The 25,130-nt window shown below is 36.8% G+C and overlaps 1 protein-coding gene across 2 annotated transcripts; it reads left to right on the top strand.

The window, feature by feature from the left end:
- The first annotated feature begins 206 nt into the window (after positions 1-206).
- Positions 207-24,745, top strand: CHEK1 (checkpoint kinase 1). Of its 2 annotated transcripts, XM_082660461.1 has the most exons (12): positions 207-310; positions 1,876-2,099; positions 3,278-3,342; positions 3,435-3,504; positions 7,291-7,479; positions 8,141-8,245; positions 10,868-10,963; positions 15,152-15,260; positions 15,447-15,624; positions 15,997-16,128; positions 22,543-22,644; positions 23,871-24,745. In XM_082660461.1, exons 1-12 carry the CDS (start codon positions 246-248, stop codon positions 23,964-23,966), a joined length of 1,431 nt encoding a protein of 476 aa, XP_082516587.1. In that variant the 5' UTR covers positions 207-245; the 3' UTR covers positions 23,967-24,745. The 2 variants fall into 2 exon arrangements, with proteins under 2 accessions (XP_082516587.1, XP_082516586.1); XM_082660460.1 differs by lacking the exon at positions 22,543-22,644 and having other exon boundaries at positions 212-310.
- Positions 24,746-25,130: the final 385 nt, after the last annotated feature.

Raw genomic sequence — 25,130 nt, 5'->3', positions numbered from 1 at the left:
TCGCTTTGCGTGGGAACGGGGCTTGTGAGTTACCAACGAAATGCCAGAGTTTAGAATACTTGCTTGTGCTTTAAAGACTTGGGTAAAATATGGATGAGGTGTAAGGGGAAACCAGGAGCTGTGATTCACCTTGAAGAATCACGGCAAGAGGCGGAGCCCAGCGGCTTTACAGATGATTGAAGCGTGTCCTCAGCCACCGTCTTTTCTGGGTTCCTGCTTTTACAGCCGCGGGACTTAGTGGAGTCATGGCAGTGCCCTTTGTGGAAGACTGGGACTTGGTGCAAACCCTGGGAGAAGGTGCCTATGGAGAGTGAGTTTGAGTCCTTTTACCCCGACTTCACACTTGCTTTAGTTTTCTGTTGTCTCCTTTGAGTACAAGTTGGTTATTTTGGAGAACAGATCTTTGCATTTGAAATCTAAAACTTTGGGGAACTGAAGCTACACAATCTTTTGTAAGGGTTATTTTTTTTTCTTCCTTTTAAAAACAAAACAAAACAAAAACATTCTCTTCCTAAAGAGCTAGAGGAGACTTCTGAAGTCAGTTTCTGCTCCCACATACTCCTTCCTGGGGTTCAAACATAGTGGTTCAATGAGCAAATGAACAGACTCTGGAGTCACGTTGCTGGTCATTGTTTTGTGTTCTTAGGCAGGCTTCTTAATGTCCTCGTGTGCCTCTGTAAAATGGCATATCCCACAAGTACTTAGAACAGTTACTGTAGACACATATAGCATCGGATTAATAAATGCTAGGTAATGTTATTACAATTAAATGAATAGAGCAAGAATGAAATCTTGCCGTTTGGGACATCATGGATGGACCTAGAGGGTATTATGCTAAGTTTAAATAAGTCAGACAGAGAAAGACAAACACTGCGTGATTTCACTTAATAGGGTGAATCTAAAAAACTAAACATGAACAAACGACAAAGAGAAACAGAGTTAGATGCAGAGAACAAACAGGTAGTTGCCAGAGGGGAGGATGGTGCTGGGGAGGAGAGAAATACCTGTGGTACAAACTTCCAGTTGCAAAATAAATGAGTCTCTGGTATGAAATGTACAGTGTGGGGAGTATAGTCAAGAACTATGTAATATCTTTGTAAGGCGACATACCCTAACTAGACTTATCGTGGTCATTTTGAAATGTATAGAAATATCGAGTCACTATGTTGTAACAGGAACTAACATAGTGTTGTAGGTCAATTATGCTTCAAAAACAAACAAACAAACTCATAGAAAAAGAGATCAGATTTGTGGTTACCAGAAGCAGGGTGTAGGGGAGGGGAAGTTGGATGAAGGCGGTCCAAAGGTACAAACTTCCAGTTAAAAGATAAATAAGTACTAAGGATGTAATGTACAACATGATAAATATAATTATCACTGCTGTATGTTATATATGAAAGTTAAAAGAGTCAATACTAAGTTCTCATCACAAGGGAAAATATGTATTTTTTCGATTTTTAAAATTTTGTATCTATATGAAATGATGGTTGTTCACTAGTGATAATCGTTTCAGTGCTTTATGTCAACTATAGCTCAGTAAAAGTGGAAGAAAAACAAGTTAAGTGAATAGAGCATGCGTATATGTGATGTGGCCTAGAATTGCTATTATCCCATTTTAGTTTATTAAGAATTTATTAAATGACTTGGATGTACAGCATAATGACTTCTTTGGAACACTAGCTATCATACTTCACATTTCAGAAAGGAGTAGTATCTGTTGAGAACATGGCATAAACCATTCCCATGGTTTCTCCCAGGTGGAGAAACTAATAAAGGTAAAATAGTTTTGGATGAGTTATGTTTAGCCTTTTGAAGTTTTAAAAGAAATATAATTCAAATGTCTGGAATATTATAACTCTTCCTTTTTCTTTTTAGAGTTCAACTTGCTGTGAATAGAAGAACTGAAGAAGCAGTTGCAGTGAAGATTGTGGACATGAAGCGTGCCATAGACTGTCCAGAAAATATTAAGAAAGAGATTTGTATCAATAAAATGTTAAATCATGAGAATGTAGTGAAATTCTATGGTCACAGGAGAGAAGGCAATATCCAGTATCTATTTCTGGAGTACTGTAGTGGGGGAGAACTTTTTGATAGAATAGGTATGGAAAAGATTGAAGATAATTCTTATGCTAAATAAGTTTTTAAATTTGTTTTTTAATCTTGGGACTGCTGCTTCTTCATTGTCCATTCAGACTTGCTTATGCAATAGTGAATTGGAGTAAATTTTCTTGTTTTTGCAACTTATGTAAACACTGGATACATATGTAGACTCATCAAAGAAACTTTTTTCCCAAGTTGTATAAGTGATTTGGGGTGGGATTGCTATTATGTAGAGTTTAAGAATGGTAAACTGTGGTCTCATGGTGAAGAATCATAAGTGTGATGTATGCATATGCAGAAAAAGTTTTTTTTCTTTGTAGACATTCTAGTCTCATGAAATCATTGCATACATTTACAAATCCAAAATAATAGCAAGTTGTTACATAAGTGAAATTGAGAATTTTCTATGATTGCTTTATATATATTAAGTAAAATCTGTGCTTGCTGCTTAAATTTTCTGTGTAGATTCAAAGTCTTGATATTAAAGAACAGTAAGAAGTACATAAAATATATTCTGTGGATCTAAATTTATTATTTAGAGCTATTGTATTAGCAGTTAAAAAGTGATTATTAGAATCTTCAGTATCTATCTCAGAAAAGTTGAGAATAAAAGAAATCAAAAGTTAATGAGGGAGATAAAAATATAAAAAGATAACTGACAATAGAACCTTTCTTAATAAAACTATTTCCTGAAGTAACTTCACAGGAATTCATGGTTTTGTAGTAGTGCGAGAAATTATATGAAGTTTAAATTTGTTGTTAAGTATTTAGTGAAATCAACTTAGATTTGTGTAGGCTTCCACTTCGGCAATTACAATCCTATTGGCATAGGATTTAGAAGAAATTAGGGGAGAATTTGAAAGATACCAAATAAATCATGGTTAGTATAAGTAGAGGCTTTCAAGGTATGGCTTTCATTCTTGATTTGGGTGATAGTTTGTTATTTCTCTGTACTTTTCCTGTGATGTTAATTTATTTTTGCCACTTAACACATGGGGAAATGTGAGTTATTAAGTACTATATGTACTAGTGGACTCCAGAATCTTTTCATTGTTAGCATTAGATTCTCTTTGCTAAAGTACAATCACAAATGTTTAACTTTCGAATTAGGAGACTGTGTGGTTGATGACTGATTATATTTACCTGGTGAACTAACTTTCGTAACTAATTCTTATAGAGCCAGACATAGGCATGCCTGAACAAGATGCTCAGAGGTTCTTCCATCAACTCATGGCAGGGGTGGTAGGTACAGTTGTCTCTAACTTTTACTTAAAATTAGTCTTAGTGAAGTAAGTTACCCTATTCTGGTATGCTTTCCTCTGCTTCTCTTTTAGGTTTATCTGCATGGTATTGGAATAACTCACAGGGATATTAAGCCAGAAAATCTCCTATTGGATGAAAGGGGTAAGTTTAGCATTTTGTTGCTGCTACCTAATCATTTTAGTACAGCCATACAAAGGCAGGATCAAGGCTTTCCATTACCGAAATTTCAGGGCAAAAAATATGAAATTGAAATACCCTGGACCTTAGCCTTGACGTATTTGTTCTTTTTAATTTATGACTTGGATAAAGATGCAGGGCTTTTAGTTATATTTTATGGATGTCATAAAAACTGAGAGGGATGGATAGTGTTAGTGTTAGCTTATAGAATCAGGATCGAAAAAGGTGACAAATATCCACTGCATATGAGGCAGTGATTTTTGTCTGTTTTGTTTAATGTGTTAGAATAGTGCCTGGCAAATAGTAGGTTTTCAACAATGTTTATTAGATGAATGAATTTAGCAGACCAGAGAGGTGGGTCAGATTTAACACATACTGGATCCGTTACTCAATTCAGTATTTGGATTGAAAAAAACTAACAAAATAAGTACAGTTTAATGGCATGTCTTTGGCAGCAAAGAAGGTTTAAAAAGACTTACTAGGCAGCAGACTTCATATTAGTCACCCATGTAATTTGATCATTGGAAAATTAAGGTGATAAGGTGAGAATGAGGAAGGCAGCAGTCCAGCACTTCTCTGCAAGGCCATGGCGGGAATAATAGGTGTTTGGGACAGTACTGTGAAAGGCATGCAGACTACCGAAGTACTTTTATAGGTGAGTGACCAGAATGCTGAAAGGGCTAGAAACTATGTAAAATAAGGCATAATTGAGGAACTCAAGGGAAATTTGCTAATTGTTAAATACAGTTCTTCACAGTATGTGGGTGAAAACTATGTGGAGGCAATTTGGATTAGTACAAAGATGACCCTCATTAATGGATCTGCCCCAGAACTTAATAGGTTGCTTTGTTGTAGGTTTTTTTTTTTTTAATTTAATTAATTTATTTTTGGCTGCGTTGGGTCTCCATTGCTGAGCATGGGCTTTCTCTGGTTGCGGCGAGCAGGGACTACTCTTCGTTGTGGTGTACGGGCTTCTCATTGCGGTGGCTTCTCTTGTTGCGGAGCATGGGCTCTAGGCACGTGGGCTTCAGTAGTTGTGGCACGTGGGCTCAGCACTTGTGGCTCATGGGCTCTAGAGCTCAGGTTTAGTAATTGTGGCGCACGGGCTTAGTTGCTCTGCAGCATGTGGGATCTTCCCGGACCAGGGATCAAACCCATGTCCTCTGCATTGGCGGGCGGATTCTTGATCACTGCGCCACCAGGGAAGTCCCTGTAGTAGGTTTTTAACAGGAGATTCAAACACTGGATTATTAATTATCAGGGATATTGTAAAGGGAATTTAAACATTGCTTGGCTGGTTGGACCAAAGTAATTTTCACATCTTGTCCAACCCTGAGGTTTAGTGTTTCTGGCATTATCGTGCCCCATCATAAGTACCAGTGTATGTTCTTATCAGCCGCCTTCTACCTCTTTCTGAACTCTATAATTGACCTTCATACAAGGGGATAAATTAAACCAGCTTATATAAATAATGGAGATGTGAGTATGTAATATCTGGAATGTGAAAACTTTGTTCCCAAACTAAAAATACTGTTTTCTCTTTATAAAGATAAAAGTAATCATGAAATAAGATCAAAAGTATAAAAAAGAAAGTAAAAAATCACCAGAAATTCACCAGTCAGTTATAACCAGTGTTAATATTTTGGTTAATATCTTTTAGGTAGCTTTTTATTAACCCATCTACTAACCTAGCTACCTAAGACCCTTCTTTGGTTATTTAGCCTTCTGCAAGTTGTTCCATAAAGTATGTAGCAAAATTGTAGATATTCAAAAAATTTGGTGTATTGGGAAAAGGAACTGTAGAATGGTCTGTTGATGAATCCCAAGAAATGAGAGCACAAGCTGGGAGACTTCCCTCTGCTTCTATTTTTCATTCTATGTCCGTTACTTTTTGAATACTAATAGCTTTGATGGTATTATAATCAATTCTTCCCATTCCTCATATACAAATTAAGTCCTTTTTTTATTAAATAGGTTTCAAGCTACATAAAATCTTCTAGAAAGGAAGGATTGCAGTTAGGAAAGGGAAGGATTTATAGGAGGTTTCAAAGAAAATAGAGTGTACTTAAACTAGGTGTTAGGTGAGTGGATGTTGATTATAATGATTTTTCATATCTTGCATATTATATAAATAATCTTTTGTTTCTATTCAATAATAATATTTTTTAAAAAAGAAATACAACATTATCAATATAGTTGACGTCCTCCTCTGTATTCCTTCCAAATGTGTGCCCCTTTCTTTTTCTCAGAAGTAACCACACTCCTCAATTTAAAATTTATTATATACAGTTCTCTAAGTATTATGTCACAGACATAGTGAAACTACAGACTCTAAGGAATGCTGTGGTCATCCGTTAGTATTTTCAGTGATTATTGCTTATAGGTAACTTGGAACTCTTAATCTCAGTCATTTGTCAAGATTGTGTCATATATAGCTGTTAAAAGGATAATTACAGTAGCCACCTCCCAAGTCATAGAAGTAAACATCAGTGGCTTACATATTACATTGGGTGGATGTAATTGATTTTTAAAGAATCAGTCCCCTGTTTTGGAACATTTAAGTTGTTTCTAGCTTTAAAAAAATATAAGGTGATGATGACTATTCTATAAATTAATGCACAGGCCAATATAAAAATTAGGTCATGTTACAATGAAGATTTATTATGGCACTTGCCGTTTTTTCCATTTATACCTGATTCCATGTCAGTACATGTAGATATACCTTGTGTTTTTTTGTTTGTTTTTTGTTACCTACATAATCTCATTGTACATGTGTACTACAAGATTTAATCATTTCTCTATTGAGGGACATTTAGGTTATTTACAAACTATTGTTATGGTATGGATATCCTTGTGTTTGTGAATTTGTGGAAGTATTTTTGTGGGTATGGTCCTAGAAGTGGGAATTCCTAGTTCAAAGAGCAGGAGTATTTCAAATTTTGGCATCTTTTGCCAGATTGCTTTCTAAAAAAGTTTTACCAGTTGATACCTAAGAATAGGGGAGTCTCCCCTATCTCTGAAGACTAGGTTAGATTCCCTTTCTGTAAGATCTTGTAATGTTCTATATTTTCATAACCTCGACAGCAGTTGTTATTGTTAGTCTTCAGTAATTTATCTACCTACATGGCTAGCACAGTGTCACTCAGTTACGGTAGATATTCACTAAGTGTAGTTAAGGTGAAAGTTCTGCCGATAGCTTGTGTGTGCTGAAGACGGGAAGTTAGAGTGGAAATTTGCTCTTCTGGTTTGTTTTCTGTACAGAGTTCGTCCTCCTTTTCTAAACTTAGCCACCTTGACAAGAAGTTCTGGTGGTTTGTGGGTCTTTAGTTTTGGTCCAGCCAGCTGGGTTTGTCCACTGCTGGAAAAGTTGTGCCTAGTATGTTATTGATGTCTCCCTCCTGCCCTCTGCACAACCCGATGAGGGCATGGCTCTCTTTTCAGTGTTTAAGTCTGGAGTGCTCTTTTCTAGAAGGCCCTTTTGACTCCAGGATCTTTCTTTAATCTGGTCCATACTGTTTGTGTATTGACAATATTTGTCTTAAGTTAATAGAAGCCATGAGGCCTTTTTCTAGTTTTAACTATATGATAATGTCTTTAATTTCTTCTTTTTTAAAATTTCTTTTTGGTCATAACACCAGTGGTTTTCCAATACAACTCAACTCCTTTAAGTATATCTTTTTTTTTTTTTTTTAAGTATATCTATTTACAAAACATTTTTATCCAGCGCCATCCTCTTTTCCTTTGGTTTAGATAACCTCAAAATCTCTGACTTTGGTTTGGCAACAGTGTTTCGGCATAATAATCGAGAGCGTTTATTGAACAAGATGTGTGGTACTTTACCGTATGTTGCTCCAGAACTTCTAAAGAGAAAAGAATTTCATGCAGAACCAGTTGATGTTTGGTCCTGTGGAATAGTACTTACTGCAATGTTGGCTGGAGGTAAGAGCTTTTTATTTATTTATTTTTCTGCGTAATTTTTTTTTCATCTTTATTGGAGTATTATAATTGCTTTGCAATGTTGTGTATGTTTCTGCTGTACAACAAAGTGAATCAGCTATATGTATCCATATATCCCCATATCCTCTCCCTCTTGAGCCTTTCTCCCACCCTCCCTATCCCACCGCTCTAGGTCGTCACAAAGCTGATCTCCCTGTGCTATGCAGCAGCTTTGAGTTTTTTAATCATGATAAAATTCCAGTCCTTAGGAAAGCCAGGTTTCTTATACCAAAATAAATGAAATGAATCAAGGGGATCCATATTTATGTGATAGTATTTTAATATTAACTTATTTATAACTAATTTGGAACTTTTAATCCCAAAGGTTTTTAAAAATGAAGTATGTATAGCTATTAAATGAAATATCACAGTAGCTCTCTCTTTTAAAATTCATGTGAATACTTTTGGAAGAGAGTAAGGCAGGAAGTGGACTATCTATCTTAGAAGTGCCTCTAAAATTTCTTAGAGTTGGCATCCTTAGTTTGGAAACCATATTAAATTAATTTGGAGGAAACTTTTACTGGATTTGTGTCATTGATTATTTTCCCTTAAAATTGTATAATTATTTGAACACTCAGAAAACTGGGACTTGTTTCTTTTTCAGAATTGCCGTGGGACCAGCCTAGTGATAGTTGTCAGGAATATTGTGATTGGAAAGAAAAAAAAACATACCTCAACCCTTGGAAAAAAATCGATTCTGCTCCTCTAGGTAACTGGGTTATTTTGATGTAAAGTACTGATTTCTTGGGTAATGAAGCCTAGTGCTATTTGAATTTTTTTCTTACATTTTTTTTCTTTTTAACTTTTAAATCATTATGTAAATAATCCATGATCTTTACAGATGAAGTAGAAGAATAATAAATTAAAAAATTGTAAAATCCAACCCTATAATCCCAGCACTCAGGAAGAGCTTCTTTATTTTTTTTTTTTAACATCTTTATTGGAGTATAATTGCTTTACAATGGTGTGTTAGTTTCTGCTTTATAACAAAGTGAATCAGTTATACATATACATATGTTCCCATATCTCTTCCCTCTTGCGTCTCCCTCCCTCCCATGGAATAGCTTTTTTTAATGTTTTGATATGTGCTTCTATATTTTGTAGTAAAAACTATGTGTTTGTTATATATGTATATTATTTATAAGTATGTGTGTTTTCATAAAAAATGACATCCCACTATACATGTTATTTTGTAACCAGTATTTTTTTGTGTGTTAATGCTTTGTGAACATTTTTTCATGACTATAATTGTAGGTCTACATCACTGTTTTTAAAGACTGTGATGGTATTCTGCTATATGGACATGGCTTACTATACTTATCCAGTTCACCTTTTTAGAGATTCAGGATTTTTTCTAATTTTTCACTGCTGTGAAAGAGATATGATGATCATCCAAATAACTTAATCTTTGCACATACCTTTAAATTATTTAATTAAAGTAAAACCCCAGAAGTGGAATTGCAGGGTCAAAGATGTATACAGTTTTTAATTATTATTATTTACTTTGCCAAATTGTTTTCTGGAAAGTTTGTACCATTTCATCACAGTCTAACTAGTTTACATTTAAACTTTTTTTTTTTGGCCATGCTGTGCGGGATGAAGGATCTTAGTTCCCTGACCAGGGATGGAACCCGTGCCCCCTGCAGTGGAAGAGTGCGGAGTCTTAACCACTGGACTGCCAAGGAAGTCCCTTAAACTTTTTTTTTTTTGACTAATCTAATAGGCCTACATATAAGAACTGTATTCTGTTTTTTTTTTTTTGCGGTACGTGGGCCTCTCACTGTTGTGGCCTCTCCCGTCGTGGAGCACAGGCTCCGGACGCGCAGGCTCAGCGGCCATGGCTCACGGGCCCAGCCGCTCCGCGGCATGTGGGATCTTCCCAGACCGGGGCACGAACCTGTGTCCCCTGCATCGGCAGGCGGACTCTCAACCACTGCGCCACCAGGGAAGCCCCTCTGTTTTTTATTTTTATTTTAAATTTAGTACCAATGAAGTTGTATATTCATTGTATATTTATTAGCTTTTAGTCTGTTTTTGTGAACGTGTCTAGTTTGCTCATTTTTGGTAGGAGGTTTTCTTTTTACTTTATATGAGGTTTTTGAAAAACATATTAATGTCATTAGATCTTTGCATTCGTTACAAATATTTTTGACAATTTGTCATGTATTTTTATTTTGTTTATGCTATTTTGACATGTAGAAGTTTTATATATATTTTTTAAACTTAACTTTTTTTTTAAAAGTAGTTATTTATTTATTTACTTACTTATTTAGGCTGCACTGGGTCTTAGTTGCGGCATGTGGGCTTCTTAGTTGCAGCATGTGAACTCTTAGTTGTGGCATGCATGCGGATCTCGTTCCCTGACCGGGGATCAAACCTGGGTTCCCTGTGTTGGAGCATGGAGTCTTACCCACAGGACCACGAGGGAAGTCCCCAGAAGTTTTATATTTTTATTTATTTGAATCTAGTACCTGTCCTTTGTGGTTTCTGACTATATCATCATGTTTCTACCCTCAGCATTAGAAAAAAGTTACCTATGTTTTCATTTATGTTTTTAAGGCTTTATTTTTTTCATTTAAATCTTCAGTCCATTAGAAAATTATTTTGGTGTTGGGAGATGAATGAATTCTTTATCAATACAATTAAGGTACCTTAGGATGATGGTTGCTTTTATTACTGTCTCTTCAAAAGTTATTGGAGGGACTTCCCTGGTGGTCCAGTGGCTAAGACTCTGTGCTTACAATGCAGGGGGCCTGGGTTTGATCGCTGGTCAGGGAACTAGATCCCACATGCATGCTGCAACTAAGAGTTCACATGCCGCAACTAAAGATCCCGCATGCAGCAGTGAAGATCCCGTGTGCAGCAGCAAAGATCCCATGTGTCGCAACTAAGACCCAGCGTAGCCAAATAAATAAATATTTTTTAAAAAGTTATTGGAAAGTAAATTTCCCTTGTAAAATTGTGTGAACGAGGACTTAATATGACATATTGGAACAGTGAAGTTTGGTATTGAAAATGGATAAAAGGGGTTTTTTTTTTGCTATCGTTGTATAAATATCAAGTGAAGAGAAACATTTCCACCTAGCTCTTGTTCTATTTATTTGCAAACAACTGAGAGTCAGCTCTGGGAAGAATATTCAGAGATATAGACAGTAGCAAAGAATGCATGAAATTAAAGCAAAAATTCAGTAGCTTTATTCTTTCTCTTCCCCAGAAATAATATTTGGACATAAGGAAAGCAATAGAGGATGTGTGTTCTACACCACAAGCTGTAGGCTTTTCTAGTCTATTTGAGTCTTTTATAAATGTTGTCTTAATGTTTTGTTTTCAGCTCTGCTGCATAAAATCCTAGTTGAGAATCCATCAGTAAGGATTACCATCCCAGACATCAAAAAAGATAGATGGTACAACAAACCACTCAAGAAAGGTAATATATCCTTAAAATACAAGTATTTTTTTTTCTGTGAAAAAAAGGTACTTGTAAAGTCAGTATAAGTCAACAACACAAAAGAGCTGTGGTCTCTGTCCTCATGAAGATTATAATGTCTAGTACAAAAACCAGAAATAGAAAAAATAATTTTAAGCTCATTAATAATTATAAAGTGGAAAGTCAGGGTACTACAGCTAAGAATTTGACCAAGTCTTAAGTGACAAAGAACACTTATCTTGCTGAGGAAATCACGTTAAATCTAAGATTTGAAGATTAAAGGGGAGCTAGCCAGAAGAGTAGTAACAAGATGAGTGGCAGATTCTGAACATGGAAGCGGCATCTGGGATGTCTTGGAGGTTAGAAAGTAGTGCATTTGAGGAACTGGAGAGAAGGCCAGTATGGCATGGACCATGTCTGGCTTGTTCATCATTGCATCACCTGTGCTTAGCATAGTGTGTGGTCCATCACAGGCATTCAGTAAATGTTTGCTGAGAAAGTAAGTGAATGGAGAAGGGGAGAGAGAGAGAGAGAGGTTTGAGATGAGGTTGGAAAAGTAGATAGCAGCCAAACCGTGGAAGACCTTGTAAGCCACGTTAAAGATCTTGGGCTTTAACCGAAGGCTGTTGGGAAAACCTTTTGAGAGACTTTAAGCAAGGAAATGACATGCTTATGTGTTTGGTTTTGAAAGATCTTTCTAGCTACTTTTTTTCACTGTTTTTGATCCTAGATGTGAGAAGATGGTAGGCTGGACTAGGTTAGTGATAGTGGGATTGGAAAGAAGAAGTTGATTCCAGAGAAATTTAAGAACTAGAGTTGATAATACTGGTGATTGTTTATATGTGGAAAATGAAGGAGAGTGAGGAGTCAAAGTATGTCTCCTTTCTGGTTTGAACAGCTGTGTAAATGGTGAAACCATTTACTTGGATGTAACTCAAAAGGAAAAACAGATTTGCAGGGAAATTTTATTCGATTTTGGACATTTTATTTGAATTTGAGAAGTTAAGTAAAACTGTCTCATAGGAGTGTGTGTGTGTGTGCGTGTGCTTGTGTGCATGCATGTGTGTAACTCAGGAAACAGGGCTAAGCTGGAGATGTCGATTTAGGTGCTTTCTGTAAATAGATGGTGATTTAAACTGTGGTAGTAAATTAAATTGAGTATATGAAATTTTAAGGAATGCCAGTGTTTAAGTGATGGGCAGAGGCCAGAGAAAAGTAGCCAGAGAGATGGGACATCAGAAGAATGTGGAGTAAATCTGTCCTGTGGATTCCATGATACAGCAGTTATTCATGATCTTGGCAGGAACAGTTTTGGTGGAGAGTTAAGAATGAACTCTAGGGCTTCTCTGGTGGCGCAGTGGTTGAGAGTCCGCCTGCCAATGCAGGGAACACGGGTTCGTGCCCCGGTCTGGGAAGATGCCACGCGCGTCCAGAGCCTGTGCTCCGCAATGGGAGAGGCCACAACAGTGAGAGGCCCGCATACTGCAAAAAAAAAAAAAAAAAAAAGAATAAACTCTATTGTACAGGGATTCTAGTGTAAAAGAGAGTTAAGCAGAGTGTAGACAGCTCAGTAAAGAAGTTTGGCTGAGAGAGAACAATAGCTAGAGATGAATGAGGAATTTTTAACTCTTCCCTGAATATTTCTTTAACCTTTCACCTTATTCTAATTGAAATCCAGCTCTCCCCTGAGGACATTGCTTCTTCTCAGGACATTGCTTCTTCTCAGGTGGTAGGTGTTTTCTTTCCTGCACCCTCATACCCTTGATCTGGGAGTGGAGCAGGCATCCTCCTTGTTCTTTCTTCATATTCCTCTGCCCTTCATTTTGAATCCTATTATCAGACTCCACCACCCACTATTCCCTCGTAATAATCACCTTCTGAACCTCAAATTAAAATTCCTGCCACATTGTCACTCTCTCCAACGCAGCTCTTAACGTAATTTTTGTCATGGTTCTTGGTAATTTAAATATTCATTTAGATGGTCCTTCCTCTGTCATCACCTCACATTTCCTTGACTTTCTCTCCTCTAGCGATCTTGTCTTCAAGCATCCTGCTTGGACCACCAGTATATTTTTTTCTGGTTTCCCCTCTCTAGTACCCTGACTCCAGCAACACTTTGATCCCACCTGGACTTGCAGTCCATCAATTCTACTACCTTTTCACTATCTTTTATCTGCCCTCTTCTCGGTCCCAAGTTCCATCCTCACTATTTTAAATCCCAAGGTTAGTCACTGTTATGACTTCTTTACATTTATCTTCAGCTTCCTTGCCCATTCTCACTTTAAAAAAAAAATTATTTATTTTATTGACTTATTTTTGGCTGTGTTGGGTCTTTGCTGTGCACGGGCTTTCTCTAGTTGCAGCGAGTGGAGGCTACTCTTCATTGAGGTGTGCAGGCTTCTCATTGCGGTGGCTTCTCTTGTTGCGGAGCATGGGCTCTAGGCACATGGGCTTCAGGAGTTGTGGTACGTGGGCTCAGCAGTTGTGGCTCGCGGGCTCTAGAGCACAGGTTCAATAGTTGTGGCGCACGGGCTTAGTTGCTTTGCGGCATGTGGGATCTTCCCAAACCAGGGCTTGAACCCGTGTCCCCTGCATTGGCAGATGGATTCTTAACCACTGTGCCACCAGGGAAGTCCATTGCCCATTCTCTCTTCATCATACTTACTGAGAAAGTCTACTCATACTTACTGAGCAAGTCTACTTAACCTAAGTTTAATCCTGTTTTGTACCTACTCTACACTTATACCTCCACAGCTGATTGCAGCTGGAGAAAAATATGCAGCACTGTCTGCTTTAAATTCAAGATCACTGATCTCAAGTGGGCCCTTAATCCTTCCAGGCAATCATAATGCATTTCCCCACTTCTTTCACAACGCTACTCTCCTAAATCACATTTTTATACCTTTCATTTTCTCTTCAACTTCTCCATCCTCACTCTCAGTTGGTGACAATGCTTCCTATTTCGCTGGGAAACAGAAGCAATAACAAAGGAATTCCCACAAACTCCTACCACCATCTCTACCCACCTGATTAACTGCCTCTGTGCTCGTATACTCTGCTTTCTCCCTTTGCTGTGGCTAAATTGCTCCAGGTATAAACCAGCCCTTTCTCTTGAGCACTAGATGCAGTTCTCTTTTGCTTATTCAGTCTGCTTCATTATTAACTCTTCCCTCTTTACTGGATCTTTCTTATCAGCATAACAACATGCCATTTCTCCCATCTTACTGCCTGATAACATAGTAGGCTTAATAAAATATTTGAATGAATGGATTAATAAATAAAAAGGTTGGTTAAACTTAAGCGTGTTTAAATGGTTTGGGGGTAGATCCAGTTGAGAGGAAGAGGCTCAAAGTCTAAGAGAGAGGGAATAAAAGAGCATCAAGGTCCCTGAGGAGAAAGGAGGGTATGGGCTCAACTACAAGTAGAGGGATGGACATTTGATGGGAGGATGGAAGGGGAGAGGATGGGTAGGAATGCAAGTAAGTTAGCAGATTTGGTAGTGGCAAGTTGAGGGAGTTTCCAGTGACTTTATTTTCTTTGTGAAATGGGAGATGGTATCATATGCTAAGTAATGAGGTCCTGGAGGGTGGTCTTGGTTAATCTGACAGGAGTATAGAAGTTTTGAAAGAATCATTGTGGAAAGGGAGAGGAAACTGACTAGAGAAACGTAGGACTAACTGTCCAGGTTGAGGATCCAGCTGAGGGTAGTAGCCATGAATTTATAGTAGCATCATATTCTATATAATGATTATTTTAGGTAAAGCTTTTCTAGAGGAGCAAAGAAGATTGGGTAGAGCAGATTCATAATGTTCATTGTCATCATCACAAATTATTTTTTATTTTAAAAATTTTTGATGCCTTAGCTGGGTCTCTCAGTCTTCATCGACCATTATTCTGTTACTATAAATGGTACCATTAAAATTATGGCCTGCACTTGGAACATACTTAGAGGTCAGGATTTATGAAATGTGTAGTTTATACAATTGGGCAAGTGAGTCCCACTAAGTTCCTAACGACCACGTTTCTCATAAAATCATGTCGGAAGAGCCACTATTTGTCGTATAAGTATTTTGTGTTAAATAAATGAATTTAGATATGGTTTTACTTCTTCAAGTTGTCAGCTGGGTTAATTAAAAAATATCTGCATAGAAAACTTGAAAGCGTTTGTATTTATGTTTTCTTTTTTAGGGGCAAAGAGGCCCCGAGTCACTTCAGGTGGTGTATCAGAGTCTCCTGGCGGATTCTCTAAGCATATTCAGTCGAATTTGGACTTCTCTCCAGTAAACAGTGCTTCTAGGTAAGACTGATTAATAAAAAAATCAAGTAGTTGTTGGATATAATAGTCCCCATGAAAAATAATACAAGTATATATTGTTTTCTTACGATGAATATGTTTTTCAGTGTGAGAATGGTAATGTGATATAAGAAAGGCCTGATGAATTTTATTTAAAGATATACTTTTCTCCATATCTTAATGCTGCAGTGAAGAAAATGTGAAGTACTCCACTTCTCAGCCAGAACCACGGACAGGTCTTTCCTTATGGGACACCAGCCCTTCATACATTGATAAACTGGTACAAGGGATCAGTTTTTCCCAGCCCACATGTCCTGATCATATGCTTCTGAACAGTCAGTTGCTCGGCACCCCAGGATCCTCACAGGTAAAGTTTTTCAAATAAATAATGGCAGCCCTTTATTTTTTATTGTCTTAAAGTCTTTTTTTTCCTTCTAATATATAAATCTAAGAAATATAATATTAAAACTTGATACAGATTTTTTTGTTTTTTGTTTGTTTTTTTGGCCACATCATGGCACATGGGATCTTAATTCCCTGACCAGGGATAAAACCCATGCCCCCTGCAGTGGAAGCGCAGGGTCCTAACCACTGGACCAGCAGGGAATTCCTAGGGGAGACTCTGATGTATAAGAATCTTAAGTCAGAGAAAAAAATTTTCAGACCAAATAGCTATGATATGACTGCTTTTGGTGATAAATCTGATGATTTATTCAGCTTTCCTCTGTTTGACATGTAGAACCCCTGGCAGCGCCTGGTCAAAAGAATGACACGATTTTTTACCAAATTGGATGCTGACAAATCTTACCAATGCCTGAAAGAGACTTGTGAGAAATTGGGCTATCAGTGGAAGAAAAGTTGTATGAATCAGGTATGTTTCATTGATTTTCGTTATATTTTTTTCCTGAAGAAAAATTTAAATATTTGAATAAAAAACTATCATTGTCAGTATATTTTAAAAATATAATTAGTTTAATTTGAAAAAGAAACAGTTGAAACTGAAGAAATTTAAGTAAAATGTTCTTTATCTTAAGAAATAATATTTCTTAAAAGACTTCTTTAAGGTTATTAAAGGCACTAAGAGACTCAAGTCATTTTCTTTAAAACTATGTACTATACTTAAATTGTAACAGTTAACAATCAACTCCCTTCTATGAAAGATGGATCCATGAACAATCCCATATTTCCTCCATCTCCCTGCTCCCATCTACCAATTTTTGTTGTTTATGTTATTGTAGCATTTTTATAACATTGACATTCTAACCTGTCTTTAGGCTTTTCACAAATCTTAATATCATGAAAAACAAAAAGAGGAATATTTTGTGTTAAAGGAGACCAAAGAGGCCTGATAAATAATGCAATGCATGATATTTCACTAGATTGTGGATTTAAAGAAAAAAAGCTATAAAGGATGTTATTGGAACAGTTGGGGAAATTTGAATATGGGTTTTATATTAGATAATGTTTTTGAATCAGTGTCAGATTTTTGGTGTGATGATAATATTGTGGTTTGTAGGAGAATGTCTTTGCAGGAGGCACATAGTGAAGTGTGTGCCGTTGATAACTTAGTTTAAAAGCTAAAAAAAAAAGACAATCACATAAAAAAAGAAAAGTAAACATGCTATCTAGGTTGATAAGACCAATAAAGGGTTTGTGGTTATTTATTGCACAATTCTTCCAGTTTTTCTGTAGATTTGTAAGCTTTCAAAATTAAAAGTTAGGGAAAAATATGATTGTGCAGAAATCTGAGGCCAGCCTGATTTTCCTCTCATTTGTATAGATAATACACTCTTTTTTTTTTAGGTAGATTTATTGAGATAAAACTCATATGCTATAAAAATTATCACTTTAACCATTTTAAAGGGTACAATTTAGTAGTTTTAAGTATATTCACAAGATTATGCAACTATCACCATTTAAATCTAGAACCTTCCACTGCCCCCCAAATGAACTCCGTACCAATTGGCAGTCATTCCTCATACCTTCCTCCCTGGCAACCACTAATATACTTTCTGTGAACTGCCTATTCTGGACATTTCATATAAATGGAATTGTATAGTATGTGACCCTTTGTGTTTGTCTTCTTTTACTTAACATAATATTTTCAAGGTTAATTCATGTTGTACCATTTATTAATACTTTATTCCTTTCAATGGGTGAATGATAGTCCATCGTGTGGATAGACTACATTTTGTTTATCCATTTATCCATTGATGGACATCTGGGATGTATCTACTTTTTGGCTAAACTTTTCTCCTTTGTTAATAAGGTATATTACATTAATTGATTTTTTGGGGTTTTTTGTTTTTTTTTTTTGGTACGCGGGCCTCTCACTGTTGTGGGCTCTCCCACTGTGGAGCACAGGTCCTGGACGCACAGGCTCAGGGACCATGGCTCACGGGCCCAGCCGCTCCGCAGCATGTGGGATCTTCCTGGACTGGGGCACGAACCCGTGTCCCCTGCATCGGCAGGCGGACTCTCAACCACTGTGCCACCAGGGAAGCCCTGATTTTTGTATTTTGAGCCATCTTGCATTCCTGAGATAAATCCCACTTGATCGTGGTGCATAATTCTTTTAGTGTGTTCGATAGATTCAGTTTGCTAGTATTTGTTGAAAATTTTTTTTGTGTTCATAAAGGATTTGATCTGTAGTTTTCTTGTGATGTCTGGCTTTGGTATCAGGGTAATACTGACCTCGTAGCACAAGTTAGGAAGTATTCCCTTCTCTTCTATTTTTTGAAGAGTTTAAGAAGGATTGATATTAATTCTTCAAAAGTTTGGTAGAATTCCCAGTGAAGCTATCTGGTCCTGGGCTTTCCTTTGTTGGAAATTTTTTGATTGCTGACTCAATGTCTTCACTTGTTATAGATCTATTTCCTCTTGAGTCATTTGTGGGAGTTTGTGTGTTTCTAGGAGTTTGTCCATTTCATCTTGGTTATCCAATTTGTTGGCATACCATTTTTTGTAGTATTATAGTCCTTTTAGATTCTGTAAAGTTTGTAGTAACATCCTTTTATTCCTGATTTTAGTAATTTGAATCTTTTTTTTTCTTTTTTTTTTGGTTAGTCTGCTAAAGGTTTGCCAATTTATCTCTCTCTTCTCCTTACTGTTTATCATTTCCTTCTTTTGGATTTACCTTGCTCTTTTTTTTTTCCTAGTTTTTAAGGTGGAAGGCTAAGTTGTTGATTGGATATCATTCTTTTTTAGTGTAAGTTCTTATAGGTATAAATGTATGTCTGGGCACTGCTTTTGCTGCTTCCCATAAGTTTTCATATTTTGAGTTTTCAGTTTTTTTCATAGCAAAGTATTTTCTAATTTCCCTTGTGATTTCCTTTTTGATTATTTAGGTATGCTGTTTCATTTCCACATATTTGTGAATTTTTCAAAATCCTTTCTGTTGTTGGTTTCTGATTGCATTCCATTGTGGTCAGAGAAGATATTTAGTATTATTTTAATTATCTAAAATTTATTGAGACTTGTTTTGTTGCCTAACATATGGTCTATACTGGAGAATGTTCCAGGTGTGATTGAGAAGAATGTAGATTCTGTTGTTGGGTGAGGTGTTCTAGGCATATTTGTTAGGTCTAGTTGCATTATAGTGTTGTTCATGTCTTTTCTTTCTTTGTTTTTCTTTTTTTTTTAATTTATTTTTTAAATTAATTTATTTTTGGCTGTGTTGGGTCTTCGTTGCTGTGCGCAGGCTTTCCCCAGCTGTGGCGAGTGGGGGCTACTCTTTGTTGAGGTGCACAGGATTCTCATTGTGGTGGCTTCTCTTTTGTGGAGCACGGGCTCTAGGCATGTGGGCTTCAGTAGTTGTGGCATGCGGGTTCAGTAGTTGTGGCTCACAGGCTCTAGAGCGCAGGTTCAGTAGTTGTGGCGCATGGGCTTAGTTGCTCCGTGGCATGTGGGATCTTCCCAGACCAGGGCTTGAACCCATGTCCCCTGCATTGGCAGGCAGATTCTTAACCACCGCACCACCAGGAAAGCCCTATTTCTTTGTTTATCTTTGTCTAATTTTTGTATCCATTATTGAGGGTGGAATGTTGTACTCTCCAGCTGTTATTGCTGAATTCTATTTCTTACTTTAACTCTGTTAGTTTTTGCCTCATAAATTTTGGAGTTTGGATTCTAGATAAATATATGATTATAATTGCTATATTTTCTTGATCATCTTAACATTATATAATGTCCTTATTTGTCTCTTGCAAAAATTTTTGTTAGTCTTTTGTTTGATGTTAGTATACCACTTTAGTTCTGTTTTGATTATAGTTTGCATTGTGTACCCAACAACATGGATTTATAATTATTGCTTTATGTGTCTGTCTTTTTAAATCAGGTAGGGAAAAAATAGATGTTACAAACAACAAAATTGATTATTATTGTCATTTGTATTTATCTATGTAAATTACCTTTACCAATATTTTTTATTTCTCCATGTGGATTTGAGTTGCTATCTAGCATTCTTTCATTTCAGCCTGAAGGACTTCCGTTACTCTTTCTTTCTTTTTTTTTTTTTTTTGCGGTACGCGGGCCTCTCACTGTTGTGGCCTCTCCCATTGCGGAGCCCCGGCTCCTGACGCATAGCCTTAGCAGCCATGGCTCACAGGCCTAGCCGCTCCACAGCATGTGGGATCTTCCCAGACTGGGGCACGAACCCATGTCCCCTGCATCGGCAGGTGGACTCTCAACCACTGAGCCACCAGGGAAGCCCCTACCTACTCTTTCTTTTTTGGGCAGGTCTGGTAGTTTCAAACTCTATCAAATTTTAATTATGAATGTCTTCATTTCTTCATTTATGATGGATAGTTTTGCCAGATATGGACTTCTTGACAGTTTTTTCCTTTTAGCTCTTTGTGTCATTCCACTGCCTTCTGGCTTCCGTGGTTTCTGATGAGAAATCAGCTGTTAATATTATTGAGGGTCTCTGCGCATGATGTGTCACTTTCTCTTGCTGCTTTCAAGATTCTCTCGTCACTGTCTTTCAACAGTTTGAATATGATGTATCTTGGTGTGGATCTCTTTCATTTTATCCTAGTTGAAGTTCATTCAGCTTCCTGGATGGGATTGTTTTTCATCAAATTTGGGAAGTTTTTGGCCATTATTTTTTCAAATCTTCATTCTGCCCCATTCTCTCCTCTCTCTCTGGGACTCACATTGTGCATATTCTGATACACTTGATGATGTCCCACAGGTCTCTTAGACTCTGTTCATTTTTCTTCATTCTTCTTTCTGTTCTTTAGGAACATTCTCTACTGACTTCTTTTTTCCTGTGTGGGGGCCATATTTTCTCATTTTTCTGTATGCTTTATCCTTTTTTATTGAAAACTGGACATTTTGAATATTATAATGTGACAACCCTGGAAATAGATTTTCCCCTCTTCCCAGGGTTTGTTATCATTGACAATTGATGTAGTTTTTGATTGTTTAGTGACATTTCTGATCAAATATTATAGTGTCTGTTTTCTTTGTTGTGTGTGATCTCTGAAATCTTTGTTCTGTTAGCTCAATGGTCAGGTAATGATTAAACATTAAATTCCTGGAACCAAAAGCTAGTTTTTGCAGAGGGGAGGGGTTCTATGTGCGTATTGGGGCATGCCGTCAATACCCAGCCAGGCAATTTACAGCTCTGCGTTAGCCTTCACTTCCTGCTTGTGTGGTGCCTCATGGTCAGCCAGAGGCAGAGCTTAGAGCCTTCTCAGACCTTTCTTGAGCATGTACAGTGCCCTGGGCATAAATATAGGCTTTACAGTCCCAGGAATATGTGAGAGATTTTCAGAACTCTTATCCCTCAAAAACATCTCACTCCTAAACCTTTCCTTTCAGGCTTTTTAGGTAATCTGTTTGTCCCAACTGTTCTGCATTACCCCAGTAAGCAAGGGTTAAAGCATTTGCCTGTAGGTACTTTTGACAGATGCTCCCCAGGTGGCAACTTTAACACAAGTCCTGTGTAGTTAGGCAGGCAAAATAAAGACAAGTGTGTTGAGCAGGTCTTCCAGGAAGGTAGAACAGCTTAAGACAGTTTATGAATGAGGTTTATTCTTGCATTTGTACCTGGACCTGGAATGTGGATGGTTATTTTCAAGGCTACTACTGAGCTGAGGAGTGGGAGTTGGGAATAAGGTGGTTACAACGTGAGAAAGCTCGTCTGTTTTGTATGAGTGCCCCTGTGTTGCTGCAAGCTTTTCGTTAGTTTTCAGTGTTCTGAAAAAGTTGATTCTGACAGTTTTTGCCAGATTTTTCATTGCTTTTGTGGAGTTAATGGGCTTTTGAATTTTCCTAATCTCCCATTTTTACCAACATTACTCCTCAATTAATTCTTTCTGCCTGAATCTTTGGAAAATTTTCTTTGTCTTTGAAGTTTAATAACCTACTTCAGATGTGCTGAGTGTCTTGTGTTTTCCCAGAACATAATGTTGTTCCAGTGTTGCACCGTTGTGGTACACCTGTGTTTCTTTAATAGTCATTTCTTGAGGTGAGAATTATTAAAAATGTTGTTGTAATTTGCGCTGGGCTCAACTAGGCAAACCTGCTGATCTTGCTTGGGCTCATTCATCCAGCTGGAGTTGACGGCTTTTCTTTGGTCCAGGCCAGCCTCATCCACATTTGGGGTCTTGGTGCTGGCTGTTGGCCTGGCCTTTCTTTCCATGTCACTCTTCTAGCCTGAGCTTCTAAAACACTGAAAGTGGAAGTTGAAAGGCCTCTTAAGACCTTCACCATCTTCTGATTGCCACTATAGCTTTTTACCCACAAATCTGGCCTCTCTTTTTCTTTATGTTTTAATAATCTTGTTTTTCCTCTCAGTCTGCTTTTATTCTCTCTCTCTCTCTCTTTCTTTTTTTTTTTTTCATTTTTTGGCCATGCTGCATGACACATGGGATCTTAGTTCCCCGACCAGGGAACAAACCCACACCCCCTGCATTAGAAGCATGGAGTTTTAACCACTGGACCACCAGGGAAGTCCCTCGTTTTTATTCTCTTCAATTGTTTCCTCTTTTGGTTGTATCTTGGTAAAATACTAAATTTATTTTGTTGCTAAGAGTTCACATAGACTCAATCCCCGATAACGGAGCTGCGTCCTGTTTACAGGTCGGTCTGGTTGGACACACACATACCCATTGGGAGAGGAAAGTCCTAGAAGGAGTGGGATTTTCAGCTGGCACAGCTCCTGTTATAAAAGCGTCTCTCAAATTTTTATCCCAGTAGTATCACTGAACTAAGATTATAGTTTTTATTTAGAGTATTTTCTGCCCACACATCTGGTTTGACCTTATTTTCATTGTCTTAGGTTACTGTATCAACAACTGATAGAAGAAACAATAAACTCATTTTCAAAGTGAATTTGGTAGAAATGGATGAGAAGATCTTGGTCGACTTCCGGCTTTCTAAGGTATGTAGAATAGAACACTTTTTAAAAGAAAAAACTTTGTTTTGCTATTTTTAAATAAGTATTACGTGTTCATTTTAGAAATTTTAAAAACACAAAAAAGTATAAAGAAGATAAGAATCAACTTTAATTTTGTCATCCAAAGAGAATACAGATTTATTTTTGATATTGTATTACAGTAACCTTACTATTACTTATAATATATCCTCTATGGAATTACTCTTATGTGTAGATTTTTTTTTAATGGCATTATATTTATAAATATATGGTAACTGGTTTTTTAAATTTAATATTATGAACATTTGTTCTTGTCATTAGCTATTCTAAAACAGTTTTTTCAAATGACTTTTTCCTTATTATAAAAGTTTTTGTTTTTTGTAGAATGTGTAAATAAATAACAAATAAAAAAATAAAAATAGTCCTAAATTATTTTTGTCCTTAAAATAATTACCCTTAATATTTTGTAGCATTCTAAGCTTTTTCTTATTGAATTTGTATTTAATATTTTTTCATAAAAATTATGATTTGTCCAAATGTTTGTACATTATAATTAATGAACCTTTATCTGTTTGTTACAAGCTACTCTATGATTAATACTCATATACATGGAGTTTTGTTCACATTTCTGATTCTTTCTTTAGAAATTATTGGTTCTGAGGTTACAGTTTTAAAGCCCTTGACATATAAGACCAAAAGAGCATATTCTCTGTTTACCGAAAGATTGTATGTGGCTCTAAATGAGGTTGGAGGAGTTGGTCACATTCTTTACGTTGGAGATTTGCTGCAGTGCTATTGTCCAGATGCTTGGTATGGAATTAAATTAAGATCCTAGTGTAGAGAAACCCTTCTCATAACTGAATCACTGGCTCTGTTGTGGCAGGACTTAAAGCATAGTTATGTAGCTTATTTTTAGTTTATAAACACCTATGAAAAACAATGACATAGGTACAGAGATACCAACCCTTGAAATGGACAGGATGCCATTGTTTCTGCTCTCTGGTCCCAGGGTGGTGGGAGCAGTGATGGGCCCAAAGTCAAGTCAGAATTATTTAGGTAGCCATTTCTTCTACCAAGATATTTTGTATTCATAAGAGGACTGGAAGATAACTGTATCTGAACATATCCATGGATGTTTGTCTCTACTTACCCCTAAAGAAAGTTTGATTTTATGGCATAGTCTCTTTTTCTTGTTTTTTTGACATTAGTTTTGGATATTATTCCTAATATAGGGTGATGGATTGGAATTCAAGAGACACTTCCTGAAGATTAAAGGGAAGCTGAGTGATGTTGTGAGCAGCCAGAAGGTTTGGCTTCCTGCTACATGATAGATCCACTGGCTCTGGGATTCCTGGTGAATATAGTGCTGCTATGTGGACATTATTCTTCCTAGAGAAGATTATCCTGTTCTGCAAACTGCAAACAGTAGTCCCTGAAGAGTTGTCTTCCCTCTAGCCAAACAGTTTCCAATTCTTTTTGTATGTTCTTCATACAAATAATACCTATATCTTAATTGTAAGTAAAACTTTGGGGAAGGGATAGATAGAATTCACTAGATATTTCTTCATCTGCATTTAGTGTCTGAATTTGAGACCCACCTGGTGGAAACCAAGCTCTGGGGATACATGAGCTTACCAGCTTTTATACCAACATAATGAAAAATGATACTCTTGTTCCATTTTTACCAAAACATTAGATTTCATCCAAAAAGTACATATTTCCTCCACTTTGGCTTGATTACATGGATGAATTAGTAAAAACAACCTTGTGATTTTGGGACAGTAGATTTATCTGTCTGTGAAGTGAAGCCAGCTTCAAAAAATATATCCCCAAGATTTATACTTATATTTTTAAAAGGGCCTGACCAGGTGTGTAAACCTGTTTTTGAATTATAATTATTAATTAAAATTGCAAGTAGGTATGTTTTTTCTGGTGTAGGTAATAATATATATGATTGGTCTTTCAAGTAGAAGTTGAGCATAACCTCTAGTGCTTAACTACCTTTACTCAAAATTACTGTTGCACATTTTAAATATTTTTCTATATTATTTTCTACTTTCACAGCTATATTTTAATTCTTTATTACAGAAATAAATTCTATTTTGAAAATGAATAGCTAACTCTGTGAACTTATTGGTGACTAAGCTTCTAGGTGATAAGGCATGAAAGAAGGCGCAGGGGATGTAAGGAAGCTATAATGGACATAGATCTGATTCCTGGCTTTTTTTTACCTATTAGTTTTAGTAAGACCTTGTTCTTTCAATGAAATTTATATTAATTTTTGAATGTTAGATTGGGACCCAGTATTCTCTTTTCTTGGTAATTTATAAAACTTAATCAATTATCTTAGTCTGAAGCCAAGAAAGGGAATTCCCTGGTGGTCCAGTGGTTAGGACTCCACACTTCCACTGCAGGGGACACGGGTTTGATCCCTGGTCAGGGAACTAGGATCCCCCATGCCGTGTGATGTGGCAAAAAAAAAAAAGGAAGCC

The sequence above is a fragment of the Grampus griseus genome (genome assembly GCF_964374135.1).
Source record: "Grampus griseus genome assembly, chromosome: 8".
Lineage (NCBI taxonomy): Eukaryota > Metazoa > Chordata > Mammalia > Artiodactyla > Delphinidae > Grampus > Grampus griseus.
Note: the sequence above shows the minus strand (reverse complement) of the source record. Positions and strands in the feature narration are given on the sequence as shown.

What these genes read in the sequence shown, in the direction of transcription:
- CHEK1 (XM_082660461.1), top strand. Translation starts at nt 246, where the DNA reads ATGGCAGTGCCCTTTGTGGAAGACTGGGACTTGGTGCAAACCCTGGGA. An exon ending in GCACCCCAGGATCCTCACAG is followed by an intron (nt 15,625 to 15,996) that starts GTAAAGTTTTTC and finishes TTTGACATGTAG; the next exon opens with AACCCCTGGCAGCGCCTGGT. An exon ending in TCGACTTCCGGCTTTCTAAG is followed by an intron (nt 22,645 to 23,870) that starts GTATGTAGAATA and finishes TTCCTAATATAG; the next exon opens with GGTGATGGATTGGAATTCAA.